Source organism: Leptinotarsa decemlineata, unplaced genomic scaffold (genome assembly GCF_025532065.1).
Source record: "Leptinotarsa decemlineata unplaced genomic scaffold, Ldec_3_MD MMD2_tig00026328_RagTag_RagTag, whole genome shotgun sequence".
Classification (NCBI taxonomy): Eukaryota; Metazoa; Arthropoda; class Insecta; order Coleoptera; family Chrysomelidae; genus Leptinotarsa; species Leptinotarsa decemlineata.
In genome coordinates, this window is record NW_027412688.1 from 2,447,375 (window position 1) to 2,459,340 (window position 11,966).

The window sequence follows — 11,966 nt, forward strand, 5'->3', positions numbered from 1 at the left end:
CATCGTTAAGTGTCACAATACACAATAATAATTGAAATGCAAAAGAAAAAGCGTAAGTTTGCTTAGGTCACGCACTTTGCGACTATCCTAGTCTAGACATATAGTTAAGGACAGAAATTGGCCCTTGGAACAAACTGAAAAAATCATTATGGCCCGAAGGCTTCAAAGTTTGGAGACCCCTGACCTAGAAGGACTACTACTCGGGAGGATGTACAATGGGACACATGTGGCCTAAGTTCTGTGCGCCTACACTCAACCCTCCCTACTCTACTGATACAGATTCACGTAATTTGAAAATAAGGCCGCTGGAGACATGGAAAAAATGGGCACGTCAGAAGGTGCCCAAATAGCAAAAAAAAGGTGTAGGCGCGTAACTTTGTATCTCCGTACATCCGACGCAAAAGTTTCCCTACGTATGGAAACCAACCTCCCGACGAACGCTTTGTCATTTTCAATTGAAACTATAAATACCCATGTCGGACTCGCTGAACGGTACACGACCATTTGAAAAAGGCGCGCGAGCCGAGAATATTCAATCATGCACATGATTTTGTGTAGGAATTGCGCAAACCTGTCATAGCTTATTATTAGGTCTGAAACAATCTCCGCTATGCATATTGATTGATCCATTGGCGCACCTCCGACCCGAATGCGACCGCTAGATGGTTATCTATCGGCCGATGCGTACTGTAAAACAAATCAAAAGGAACGTGCAATTTTCGTTGCCAGATGGTAGCAGAGAGGTCGCCCTAATTTTTATTTATTCCCAAACAAAAATAAAGCTAATCGAAATTTCAATATTTCCGATTGGAATGGGTTATATGACGAAAAGCACTTTGGTTTGTTTATTTTATGATAAGTATCCCATTATTTTTTATTATGTGCATCATAATCCTCGCTTTACTTTGTTTCCTGATAGTAAGAAGTTATAAATGCTCATTATAAATGTAAAACGCTGACAAAGTACTCATACAAAATTATGTGATTTGATTATGATTGGCCACAGCTTCAAGATTTTTCATTAAGTGAGATATCAAAATTTTTATTAGTTTGAAAGACCTATTGATGCCATTATGTGTGGAATATAACATCGTCCAAATGTCCGCCACAGCTTCTGTGGATGAAACGCATCCGAAATGTCCAATTTTCCATGACTCTAGCGCAGAGGTTCTCAAACTTATTTTGTCTACCGCCCACTTCGAGAATTAATTATTTTCTAGCTCCCCCCTTTTCTTGTTTACTTTACTACATCTTAAGAATCACAATCGCAGTCATTATTTTAATAATTAAATTATGTGTGTCATGTGAAAATAAGACTTTCTGATGAGAGTAATGTAAAACACCATTTTGTAATATTAGGAAAACTTTTATTCATGTTATTAAAACAAACATTTCAATTTGAATTTTAAAGCTAATCTAATGTGAATGATGAAGTTGATGACTTTTAACAAGTTTGTTAATATCAGGCTCGCATTTACTCAAAAACAGCCGTAAGTCACCGCGTCCGGTAATCTGCAACCGATTTCCCTTTTTAGTTAGCAACGTTGCCGCAGAACTAAATACACGTTCACGCAAATACAATGATGGGAATGCTATCAAAAATCTTTGAACGATGGACCACAATCCAGGGTACAATTGTGAGATTGGCTTTTGTAGCCAAACTTCTTAGTATCCATTTTGGAATTTTATTTTTATTTCCTCGTTCGTTATCAGTTCTATGAGTTCTTCTTCCAGCTGGGGTGATCCTGCTGTGATGACATTTAAAAAAGTATCCAACACCCAGTCCGGTGTTTCCAATTTTAAAATGTCCTGGAATCGTTCTGCGAAATCACTGTAGAGGTTCTCCAAATGTTGGCAGTAAACAAGCATGTCGTCGTTGTTGAAGAATTACTTCTGACAAATTAGGGAAATTGCGAAATTCACGTCTGCCGATATTATTCTTGTAAAGCGTGTTTTTTATAGAGGTATAGAACTTTAAGTTGCAATAAAACAACGACGGATTATTCGATTGACATGAATTTTATTTATCCGAAAGATAATCTTGTGGCATTACATTTTAAATATGATTTCTGGCATATGACCGCCACGGCTGGCGCGGATGTAGTTCAATCTGAACGTCCAATTTTCGATGACTTTTTTCCAACATTTGTGGCCGTATATCGGCAATAACACGGCGAATGTTGTCTTCCAAATGGTCAAGCGTTTGTGGCTTATCCGCATAGACCAATGACTTTACATAGCCCCACAGAAAGTAGTCTAGCGGTGTTAAATCACAAGATCTTGGAGGCCAATTCACAGGTCCAAAACGTGAAATTAGGCGGTCACCAAACGTGTCTTTCAATAAATCTATTGTGGCACGAACTGTGTGGCATGTTGCACCGTCTTGTTGAAACCACATCTCCTGGACATCATGGTTATTCAATTCAGGAATGAAAAAGTTAGTAATCATGGCTCTATACCGATCACCATTGACCGTAACGTTCTGGCCACCATCGTTTTTGAAACGGACCAATGATTCCACCAGCCCATAAAGCGCACCAAACAGTCAGTTTTTGTGGATGTACCGGTGTTTTGACATACACTTGAGGATTACCTTTACTCCAAATGCGACAGTTTTGTTTGTTGACGTAGCCATTCAACCAGAAGTGCGCTTCATCGCTAAACAAAATTTGCTTATGAAAATTGGGAACAACGGTAATCTCGTTTTGGGCCCATTCGACGAATCTACGCCTTACTTGATGATCGTTTGGCTTCAATTCTTGCACGAGTTGGATTTTGTAAGCACGCAAACCAAGATCCATCCGCAAAATCTTCCATAAAGTAGATGGACACAGATCCAATTCCTGTGCTCGATGGCGGATGGACTCCTCCGGGTCTTCCTCAATGCTACGCTGTACAGCAGCAAGAGCTTCTTCTGTACGCACCGTACGGCGTCTCTGGGGATGCGAGTTATCAATAAGAGTAAACGTGGTGCGAAAACGTTCCATGGTTAATCGAATTAACTGCTCTGATGGACGATTTTGTCGACGATAAAATGGACGTAGTGCGCGATACGTTTTCCGCACAGAACCATTATTTTCGAAATAAAATTGCACTATTTGCAAGCGTTGTTCAGGCGTGAGTCTATTCATGATGAATTGCCAAACCAAACTAAGAATAAATCACTTGACAGCTGTTAAATCGGTCGCCATCTTGAAAAGTAATGCCAACTTAAAGTTCTATACCTCTATAAAAAACACCCATTATAAGAGCAATTTGGCTACAAAAGCAGCAATAACATTTTTTGTTTAAATCAAATTCAAGTCGTCACCTTGCAGTTGGAGATTGACATCATTAAATAATTTATACAGGTCTAACAAGTACGCAATATCATTCTTTGAAGTGATGAGGTTGTCGTGCAATTATTTGTCTTTGTTTTCCAAAAACTCTATTACAGAGTCAAATGGATTGTAAAATCGAGTCAGACAATTACCTCTTTATAGCCAACGCACTTCTGTGTGAAATAGCAATCGGTTGAAATCTTCATCATTAGGAACACAAAGCTGATAAAGTAATCTGTCATTTAAAACGCTGTTTCGGATTTTATTGACTTTTTTGTTGATATATTGCAGTGATTGAGAGAGGCGCTCACTCAAATTTTTCGCAACCAAATGTTGCCTATGAATATCGCAATGTACAGCAAGCACATCTGTAATTATATTTTGTAAGTACGCTATGAAGCCTTTGTGACGTCCTGTGATAGCCGGAGCACCAGCCGTAGCAGCTGATATAATATTCTCCAGTGTAATTTCTTTTTCATAACAAAATTTTTCCAGGGTATTATATATGGTTTCTCTTTTAGTATCCGTCTCTAAATTTCTGGCAAATAGTAGTTCTTGATATATTTTCTCATTTTTAATAAACCTCACATATGACAACAACAATGCATCATTAGTTTATAAAGTGGACTCATCTAACTGAATTGAGAATTTAGAGGTCTTCAGATGATTGCACTAAGACTCTTCAATGTTTTCAGCCATCTCATCAATTCGTCTTTGCACGGAACTATTGCTCAAAGGAATTTTTCGGATATCTGCCGCTGGTTTATGAAGCACATTAGTTATTACTTCTTTTATTGCCGGTAAAACTAAATCCTCTCCAATAGTGTGAGGTTTACCTGGTTGAGCAATTAGCAAGGAGATATTGTAGGAAGCTCGGAGTCCGTCGTCGTCTTGCTTAGAAGCCGGTGGAAAAAGTTTTGACACAGTTGGCGGAGCTGAGTTTTTCTTTTCCAGTTCTTGAAAATAAGTCACACTTTTGTCTTTTTTATCTGAATGCATTTTATTCAAATGATCTTGTAACCTTGAGGGTTTCATCGCTTCATTCGAAAATGTTTTTTGACAAAGAAGGCACATAGGCGAAGGTGGATTTGTGGGATTTTCAATTAATCCATATTTTATATATTCTGCGCTATACTGTCGATTCTTCTTTTTTGCTTCCGACATAATTTTGTCTTAAAAAATGCCGAAGTAAAGAATCGAGTATTAAAAATTTGCTGATGACACACACAGTATTCACCACCGCACGTACAGCATTTTACCTAGCTAGTCGCTAACTAAATTCACCTGTTTTCGTGATATCGTCGAATGACATTACTGGCTGGATGGCGCGTTTCATTTGAGACAGCGGGCGGGCCTAGTACTTTCGAAAATGAAGACTAGAAACTTCTCGCTTCGCATTGAAGCTTGCCGCCATCTATTGTACAGTTTGACAACTATCGGACAGGAAATAGTTACTGTCTAGTCCCCTAGATGGCGTTACACGAGGAAACGCGCGTTATGCGTAAAGGAGCGGTAAAGTTTGTGTTAAAAGCAAAAAAAACATTTTTTAATTAGCAATCGCCCCCTAAAACGCTTCAACGCCTCCCAATCTTCTCTGTGCCCTTTACTGCCCCCCCTACAGGCCTCCAGCACCCACAAGGCGGCGTTTCCGTCCACTTTGAGAAAGACTACTCTAGCGCATAAAGCCAATCTTCCATGGAAGCCTTCAGTTTTGAATTTGCACTTATATAGGGTCTTTCATTAAGCGCTTCCCATCTTTAAATTTAAATAAAACAAAATGTGTGTGTGAGATATCGAAATTTTTTATTCGCTTCAAAGACCTATTGATGCCATTACGTGTTTTTCATGACTCTGACGTATAAATCAGATTTAATTTGACCCCTTACGTTTGAATGGAGATGCTTACCTAGATTTTTTGGAACACGAGCTTCCCCAACTTATGGAAGATGTTCCCATTGGTCTCCGAAATCACTATTGGTTTATGGACGATGGAGCTCCTGCTCATTTTAGTGTGATAGCAAGAAATTTTTTAGACGTAGCATATCCCCAACGATGGATAGGAAGAGGAGGCACTGAGCATTGGCCCCCGAGTTCATTGGACCTCAATCCCGTCGATTTTTTTTTGGGGACACCTAAAATCACTAGTTCATGCTAGCCCCATTGAAACCGAGGAAATGTTGAGGGGTCGCATCATAGCTTGCTGCGAAACGATAAGAACCATTCCGGGTATTTTTCATCGGGTGCGGAATTCTTTGATGAGGAGAGCAAAAGCTTGTATTACTGTTGGTGGTCGTCACTTTGAACAGTTGTTGTAATAGTTGTTTCGTTCAATTTTTATATGTTTATTTTCCTAATAAATAACATAGTACTTCTCCGAATTGTTTTTTTTTTTTACAAACTCTGAAATGTAGCACTTTCCAATTGAATAATTAAACCTGACATTTTTTTTTAATTGGATTGAATAAGCAGTTCGATAATGCTCAGTTTAGAAGAAGTCTGTACGGGTATACTGCGTATAAAGTTTGATGAAAATAACTAAAATTGCAAAAACCTTATGACAAAAACCTACCATGTTTTGAATAATTTCAACAATCTGTATTTCGAAAACAAATCATTCTTCGTTAAACATTTTATAGGAAAAAGTTGTTTATTTTGACGAGATCCACCACATACTCAGTTTTTGTAATGTTCTCAGCAACTTCACTTAGCGCCCTAGGAACTAAGTAATATGCATCGATATAGAAAATTGTAAATATTTCGAAAACGATCACCTTCAGCGTTGTTGAGGTGTACATTTTTTACTTGGAAAAGGTATAGGAATTAGGTTTTTTCATGATGAGTACCAAAAGTTTACCGTCAAAAACGTTAGGAATTTGAAATAATGACAGCGTACGCAGCGCCCTCATTAAAATTATTACGAAATTATGATTTCCCACGTCAAAAAAACCCCGAGTACCGAATTTCGTGCAAATAACTTTTTTTTTGCAAGAGTTATTTTCAAGAAGCGAACACAAAAATTCAATTTCAACACCCCGTATCTCCGAAATGAAGCATTTTCGGACACAAGTTCATATAGACTTTTTTTCTTGAATATTTTGAACGTACTTATGTTACACCCTGTATACTGATCGATACAGATACGCATTGATGTCGTTATTTTTTTCCAAATTTAAATTTTTTGTCTTTTTTCAAATTCAACCAAAGCGCTGTCGAAACAGCCCGAAAAATTAACCAGGTATTTGGCAATGATGGCGTTGATGAATGCACTGTTTGACGTTGGTTTGCGAAATTTCGTTCCGGAGATTTTACTCGTCTCTTAGAAGATGAGCCCCGAAATGGTCAACCCACAGTAATCCAGGACGACAATTTGAAGTCCCTAGTGGAGACTGACCCATCACAAACGGTGCGGGAGATGGTGGAAGAACTGAGCGTCAGCTCCCATGCGGTTTTTGATGGTTTGAAACGGTCAAAAAGCTCCAAAAGTGGAAACCCCACGATTTGAAAATTCGACAGAAATTGACACTTTTCGAGGTTTTAATCTTTGGTGTCGATTGGTCGAAGGAATTGCTCAAAGAATACGATCGCGGTGCTTCGAAACACGTCTATGACTTTCATATACGTCAGACTAGTAATGTCAATTCAAATAATACAGTTTTCATTAAAGGAGTTCAAGCACTCAACGAACTACCGGAGGATATTAAGAATGCTACCTCTCTAAATATATTTAAAAGAAAATTAAAAGTGCACCTTTTAGACCTACAAAGTGTTTAGTATAGGAACCTGCTAATACAGTTTTTTTTCTTCTTTTTATTTTATTTATTGTGCTATTTTTATTTATATGTTTCAATGTACATGTTTTTGAATTTTAAACTTTAATTGTGACATTTAAATTTTTAACCTAGATGAAGACTAATATTGTAACTGCATTAGCTTGTGCTAAATAAACGATACATATCGTGACAGGTGATGAATCGTGGATTTACGCGTATGAGCCCAAAAGTAAACAGCAGTAGACTGTATGGGTGTTTCAAGATGAGCCAAATCCAACAAAAGTTGTTCACGCACGAAGCTCTTCCAAGCAAATGGTCGTTTTTTCGGAAAAACTGGACATGTCGCGACCGCACCACTAGAACAACGCAGAACAGTCAATTCTGAGTGGTACACAACCATTTGTTTGCCAGTTGTCAGGAAAACCAACCGCCGAAGACGGATCACTCTTCACCATGACAATGCGACGTCTCACACATCGGCTCAAACAACTGCATTTTTGAGCACCCAAAACATCGGTTTGATGAGTCATCCGCCATATAGTACTGACTTTGCACCGAATGACTTCATTCCCGCACATAAAAAACGAACTGAGAGGTCAACGTTTTTTGACACCTGAAGAAGCAGTTGCTGCATTCAGAATGCATGTTTTGGAGATACCTCAATTAGAGTGGCAAAAGTTCTTCGACAGTCGGTTCAAACGCATGCAAAAGTGTATAGATCTTCATGGGGAATATTTTGAAAAACAATAAAGCTATTTTCGATTATTAATATTTGTTTTTGTTCTCTAATCACGATATATAAAAGACAACCCGTGTAATACCCCTTTAACAAATACTTTTTTTTTTCAAATGGTTCGTTTATAAATTTTTGAATGCGATAAATTAATGGGTTTGAATTGTTTAAAAATGTATTCTCTTCATTTTACAGCTAGTAAATAAAAGCTTTCATTTCAATTTTTTTACTATTAACATACTTCACCCTAATATGCACGAAAGAATACTCACCCTCCTTGACGCTTTGCACGTAAACGGGGTTGTCGCCGGAAACTTTCATTCCGTAACCCTTCTCGTCGCGATTGACGACCACGCGCACCACCTGGGGTTGACTCTGAGTGTGATCCATGAGGGAGGCGGGCCGCCCCCCACCACCTGCCGGTGAGCAAGGACTTGGAGACGGCCGCCTCATGGAGCCGTTCACACACTTCGGAGCCGCCGATTGGACACTGTAACGAAGTAGGATTTTGTTAATATTATGAGCTATTTACTGAAGGGTTATACCACGATACAAAAAATATACAATTGATGAAAATAAATTGTACTTATCGAATTGAAAGAAGGAAAGCTTCTGAAGATTCCCACATTTTCAGAATAAAAGATAAAGAAGTAGAAAGCGAAAACTTTTCTTTTGCAAAAATTAGGCCCAATTTTAACAATAGAGGTGATTATATAAGACATTCCAGATTCCTGCTCTATGCAGATGATCTCAAACTATGAGACAGACAGACAGACGATGAAAGAGACAGTGAAAACCTTCAGAAAGACTCAGATTCTATCACTATCTTTTGTGAGACAAACAACTTGATGCTGAATGAGGGTAAATGCAAAGTTATGTCTTTTTCACAGAAAAATGTTACTACTCCAACGGAATATTCAATAAATGGCACCAAGCTGGAAAAACTTGCTCAACTCAAAGATCTAGGAGTCATATTTAATAGTAACTTCAACTTCAGAAAACACATAGAATATATTGTACGTGATGCAAACAGAAAGCTTGGTTTTGTTTTAGGAAACGTCAGGGATTTCAAATGGGAACTAGGAATTCTTCTATTCAATGCCTTTGTCAGGTCAAAGCTCGAGTATGCTTCAACAATTTGGAATCCGCAAACAGCATTTCATTCAGAAATTATAGAAAAAATACAAAAGAAATTTCTTAGGTACACCTACTTCAAAAAAAAATAAAGAGTCTCTCTCTATGATCTCCTATAGGGCTCAACTAGAACATTTTGACATGCCAACCTTGTCGGATCGTCGAAGCTTGAATGATGTACTATTTATATTCAACATATTTAATCCGATAATAAATGTACCTGAACTCCTCAGTGTGATCATTCTTCATGTTACTAGTGCTAGTCTAAGAAATCACAATAGGGTTTTCTATGTAGATACCTGATCAGAGTCTCCACTCAATCGCTGATTTAGGCAAGTGAATGGTCTAGTCGTCATCAAAGTCTGGATTTTTTTTTGCTGTGATGAATTAAAAATGAGACGGTCATTTAAAAAAAATGTGCCATATATACCTGTTTTTATTAATGTTTCTCTTGTACGTAATTTTAGGTGTTTATTTACTCTGGGTATTTTAAAATCATATATTTTATGTACCATGACATTGACTGTATGCATATAATCGGGTGTAAACCTGTTTGGAATGCAGTTTATCTATCTATTATATTGATCTTACATACATAAAATGTATTAATTCAGTGTCACTATCTTTAGGGTTTGGATTTTTTAAATTCGTTCCTGACGTTTTGCTGGCGTTGTCCGTTAATCAGCTGTCGCACCCCTACGAACGACAACCCTCAGAAGTCGAAACTTGTGCGAGTTAAGGACTAACGAGGTCTTACCTTTTAACGTGTGATTCCTAACACGGGTTGGAAGAATATTAGAAATCAAGAAACAAAGAGCCAGCCAGATGGCAGGAACACTAATGGAGAATAAAAGAACATTATATAGTAAGAATGATGACCAACTGGGAACCAGCGAAAGGGAAGGAAGAAAAAGAACTACCTAGCTCTAGCTGGTCAAAAGAGGTGAAAGAATATCTGAAAAGGACCGGAGTTGTAAGTTTGAGAGAAATAGGAAAGAATATGAGAAGGAAGATATTTGAGAAGGTTATGTAACTAAGACGATCATAGGGATTCATCCACCTTAGCCAATGCAGGATATAGAAAGCTTTAATGGAGGTACAATCCCTAAATGAGATGTATAAGCTATATTTGATCTAATATTTAGTATTACATTTTATTTTGATGTTAAACCTCTTTTTCATCATACTTAATGGTTGAAAAATATGAATAACTGAACAAACATTCAGAAGATGCTTCAATGAAAAAAGGTCACTGGTGTTTCACAAAAAATACATCATGATGAGGTATTTCTCAAGTTAAACATCAAAATGAAATCTCATATCATGAATAATGGAACACAGATTTTCAGTAAGTGAAAATGTGAGTTTCACACTTATTTTCTATGCACCCAATAAAAAGACTCTCAGATTTTATTTTTCATATTTTCTGTTGTAATTTCTATCAACCTACTAAAATGGTTGTATACATATAAATTTGTGAATAAATGAATTTCTTTAAACACAAATTGTAAATTGAATTTTTGACTGCTACAAAATTTAGAAAAGAAAGGCTATTATTACTAGATACACTACAAATCTAGACAATGGCATGTCTACATGTTCTTTTCAATGAAACATGTAGTGGGCAGATTACATTATTCTTTAGACTGAATGCACATAAAATTAGGTAATAAACAAATGAAAATGACAACTGAGAGAGAAGGCTCCAGAATCCTATGTCATGTCTCATGTACTATTCTAAACAATACCGTAACACGAGCCTAGCCTAGACATACGACTTTCAATGTTTTCTTCAGATTATGACAAGACAGTAAGAATAATAAGAATGACGTAAGTGCTAAATAATCGAGCGCCCTTCAATTGTTATTTCTGGAAACGTTTGTTGAAAATCAGGCCAGCTAACTAGTTATTCACCTGTCTGTTGCTGAAGGTAAATTATCCATTATGATCTAAATAATCCCATATTTACACCACACACAATTGTAAATAATGAATGTCTATGGAAGAAAGTCATTTTTATTGATTTCACTATATAACATTCTGAGTCTGAATGAATAGGAATCGCACTAGAAAACACTTTCGTTCAAAAAATTCGAAAAAATCACCGAAAAACATTCGAAATCGTTCTCGAATCGATCAAAAAATACGAGACCAACAAGTGTCAGCCATTTTGAGGTTCACCTTTCCAGTAAATTTGACACTTCTCACAGAATACCATTTTTGAAAACACATACTGCGCTTGTCCAAGCGTTTATTCACAGAATAGTAAACAATACCATTCTGTGGTGTTTGTGTTTATGACACATCTATTCGCTTTTGTTTTGTCGAAAACTTTCGACTCGAGAAATGAGATTGACTTGAATTTATATACATGTTGATGGAGGCTGCAAGAATTTTTATATTTCATTCAGATCTTCAATTTATGGACCAAAATGTAAAAACATATTTCACCTAATATCAATTCATTCCCGAACAACATTGAAAATTGTCAAGCTGCGTCACTACAGTTGTACTCGGATCTCTGTGAATATCAATTCATCTTCAATTTTTCATCAGATTTGTTCACGGAAATCGGATAAGAATGATTCATTTGGTTACCAATTGATCATGAAAATGATTCAATTCAGTGTGAAAATAAAATAGCTGACATCGTATCACAACCCCGAAACCGATTCTACTTCATTCACAGCGATAGTGTTAACTATGTGGAAAAAGTCACTATTCTACTGAGTTAATAGAACTTATTTGCAGTCAACACATCTGAACAGCAATCTGTGTCTGAAGATTCCACCCAGCATATTTATAAATTAGAATGATTCCTATCTAATTATTATACATCACGTTCAATAACACAGATCAAAACTTGGGTCGAATATGGGCATTCTCCATTGGCATTTAGTGTCATATGTCATCAGTCATCAGCGATTGACATGAACACTGACAGGAATGTATACAGTGCTTGTGTCATAGAATAGTAAACAATCTATTCTGTGACTGTTGCCGAGTATA

At 37.1% G+C, this 11,966-nt stretch overlaps 1 protein-coding gene across 7 annotated transcripts in view; it reads right to left on the bottom strand.

Annotated features, from left to right (window-relative positions):
* RhoGEF2 (Rho guanine nucleotide exchange factor 2) overlaps positions 1-11,157 on the bottom strand; it is a 213,491-nt gene extending 202,334 nt beyond the window's left edge. For 4 of the 7 annotated variants that reach the window (XM_074182252.1, XM_074182254.1, XM_074182255.1 and 1 more), the window contains exons 1-2: positions 10,872-11,157; positions 8,096-8,313 (exon numbers count right to left, since the gene is read on the bottom strand). In XM_074182252.1, coding sequence (XP_074038353.1) covers positions 8,096-8,313; positions 10,872-10,900 — 247 coding nt within the window. In that variant the 5' untranslated portion in view covers positions 10,901-11,157. The remainder of the gene's footprint in view (positions 1-8,095; positions 8,314-10,871) is intronic. The other 3 variants (XM_074182256.1, XM_074182257.1, XM_074182253.1) reach the window with 1 other exon arrangement.
* Positions 11,158-11,966: the final 809 nt, after the last annotated feature.